Source organism: Chlorella variabilis, assembly GCF_000147415.1.
Source record: "Chlorella variabilis unplaced genomic scaffold CHLNCscaffold_27, whole genome shotgun sequence".
NCBI classification, from domain to species: Eukaryota; Viridiplantae; Chlorophyta; class Trebouxiophyceae; order Chlorellales; family Chlorellaceae; genus Chlorella; species Chlorella variabilis.
Window position 1 is genome coordinate 306,842 of NW_005435061.1, and position 2,553 is coordinate 309,394.

Sequence of the window (2,553 nt, forward strand, 5' to 3'; positions counted from 1 at the left end):
CGCCCCCGCGCTGCACTGCGGCGGAATGCATGTGTGGCAAGGGGCTCGCTGGTGCATGGCTGTAACCGCTGAGCCATTGGCCGTGTTCGCCGTGTGTCTGTGTGCGTGCAGCCACTATGAGCACCTACTGGAGGTTGTGCCCCCATGCCCGACGTCCTCCGCTGTCCCCTTTGCCACCCACGTCACTAGCGTGAGCCGCTGATGCCTGCTTGCTGCCTGCCTGTTGGCTGGCCGCCTGGCTCGCCGGGTGCGCGGCGCCCAGAGTCGCGGCGCGCGCCTGGCCTTGGCACCTGCTTGGTCTGGAGCCACTCTGCGGCGAATGCGCCGCTGCCGCCGCCGCCGCCCGACGCGCGTGCCAGCCCTGCCATGCCTGACCCGCGCCTGCAGGAGGAGATCGGGAAGCTGACGGTGCGCGACGGGGTGTGGACTAAGGCGGCGCCGCGGTCCGAGTCCTTCATCCTCCAAAACTCCAAGGCCACAGACTTTCTAAACTACTGGACCCTCAACTTTGACCTCTCCTTCCTGTCCGACTCCGCCAGCATCGCCGAGGCCTCCCTGTACATCTTCCTGGCCGCCGCCAACACCGACAGCCAGTCGATGCCCAGCCTGTCGCTGGAGGTGTTTGACGGCACCAAGAAGTTTGCTGAGGGCTGCCAGGCCAGCTGCTCCGCCGACACCAACGGCGTCACCTGCTTCAAGTGCTCCCCAAACATGGCGGCCGTGGGGCAGGCGCCCTGCGTCGCGCCCGTGTGCGACGGAGACAAGGTGCGCAGCTGCGCCGCACGAGTGTGGGTGCTGGTCGCCCTGCTCGCCTCTCTGGCCCACCACTGGCTGCTTGCTTGGGGCCGGCAGCCGCTCTGCCGTGCGACTCCACCCCGCCCATGCACCTCCCGCCCCGCAAACCGCCGTCGCCCCCGTTGTTTGCCGCAGATCGGCGACGGCAGCTTCAAGGGCTCGGACACCAAGCTCTTTGTGAAGCTGGATCTGACCGCATCCCATGTGAGGACGTTTGTGGGTGCTGGCAAGGGCCTGATGCCGCTGACGGTGGTGATGCCACGTCAGCGCAGCTCCCCGCTGGACGGCGCCAGCCTCCAGACACTGGTGGGCGGCTCGCCCGCCTTCCTCGTGATGCGCGGCAGCTGCTCGGCCGCAAATTGATGCCCCGCTGGCTGTGCGGCCTCTTATGGAAGTCATCCCCCCCTTTTTCGGCATATATTGCGTTTTCGTTTCCCCTTGTTGAGAAGAACACGTTAGTTTGCTCTTTCCGCAGACCCTGTACTTACAGCGTGCTTACTCATGATAGCAACACGCTGTAATGCGTCACCTGGCCTGCTCAAATGGACGTCTGTGGCCGCTTGAGCGGCGGGGCACCCGCCGCCTTGTCAGCTCCAGCTATTTAGCTAGCGGCGCGCCCCCATCTTGGCACAAACCCGCCATCACCAGCTCAAATGTGTGCATCGCAAGAGTTCAGCTGAGCGCTGTCGACACCAGGGGAGGCGCAAAAGTTCCAGACTGATTCTGCTGCGCTGCCAGCACGGTTCAAAGGTGTGCGCATCGCAGCCAGAAACGCGTGTTGCATCTATCGTGACTGCCTCCCGGTGGGACTGCCCAGGCCTGCCGCCGCTGCCGCCGCCGCGCAGATGTGCGGCCGCACGCGGCAGACCCTGGGCGAGGAGCAGGTCCTGCACGCTGCCGGTGCACGCCGCTGGGTCGACCGGCAGCAGTACCAGCCCAGCTACAACGCGGCCCCGGGGTTCCCCGCCCCGGTGGTGCGCGCAGAGGGGGATGAGACGGTCGTCCACACCATGAGGTGTGGCTGTGCTGTGCTGTGTTGTGCTGCGCTGTGCGGTGCTGTGGTGCGCTGTACCTGGGCTCTACTTCAATGGTGCTGAGCGTGCTGAGTGCGTATGGCGCTAGCTGCAGCGTGCGCTGGGGCATGGAGTGCAAGGCAGCTGGGGTGGGCGTGTTTGCTCATATGCCTCTCTGGGCAGGCGCTGATGGGCAGCAAGCGCGCGCTCCTGCAGGTGGGGGCTGGTGCCCAGCTTCACCAAGCTCAACGACAAGCCCGACTATTGGCGCATGGTGAGCGGCGGCACGCTGGCCAGCCGCCTGCTGTGTCCTGTGCCTGCATGAGGCGCCCACACGTCGCGTCCGCCGCCCGCCACGCTCAGCCACGCTCCCACCTGCGGCCCGACCCTGCAGTTCAACGCGCGCAGCGAGTCGCTGGCTGAGAAGCCGTCCTTCCGCCGCCTGGTGCCCAGCAAGCGGTGCCTGGTGCTGGCCGAGGGATTTTACGAGTGGCAGAAGGCGAGCGGGCGCCGCGCACCCCTGCCAGCCCGCCAGCCCAGGCCTCCCTTGGTGCATCCCTGCTTGCCCAATCCCTCTCGTCTTACCACCCTACCACTGCAAAGGATGCGGCCCGCCATGCATGCATGGGACGCAGCCTGCCTGGCGCCCTTCCTCAGCTCTCGCCACCCCCGTGGATGTGCTGCGCCCCGCATTTTCATTTTGTGGTATACAGCAAAGAGCCCCCTCGCTCTGCAGGAGAAGGCC

The 2,553-nt window shown here is 66.3% G+C and overlaps 1 protein-coding gene across 1 annotated transcript in view; it reads left to right on the forward strand.

The window, feature by feature from the left end:
* Window positions 1-366: 366 nt before the first annotated feature.
* The window catches only part of CHLNCDRAFT_139906 (hypothetical protein), a gene marked incomplete at both ends in the record, with an annotated part of 3,270 nt that continues 1,083 nt past the window's right edge, over window positions 367-2,553 (forward strand). The window contains 5 exons of the mRNA XM_005843716.1: window positions 367-765; window positions 931-1,101; window positions 1,641-1,810; window positions 2,025-2,082; window positions 2,203-2,274. Of these exons, the coding sequence (XP_005843778.1) occupies window positions 367-765; window positions 931-1,101; window positions 1,641-1,810; window positions 2,025-2,082; window positions 2,203-2,274 (870 nt within the window). The remainder of the gene's footprint in view (window positions 766-930; window positions 1,102-1,640; window positions 1,811-2,024; window positions 2,083-2,202; window positions 2,275-2,553) is intronic.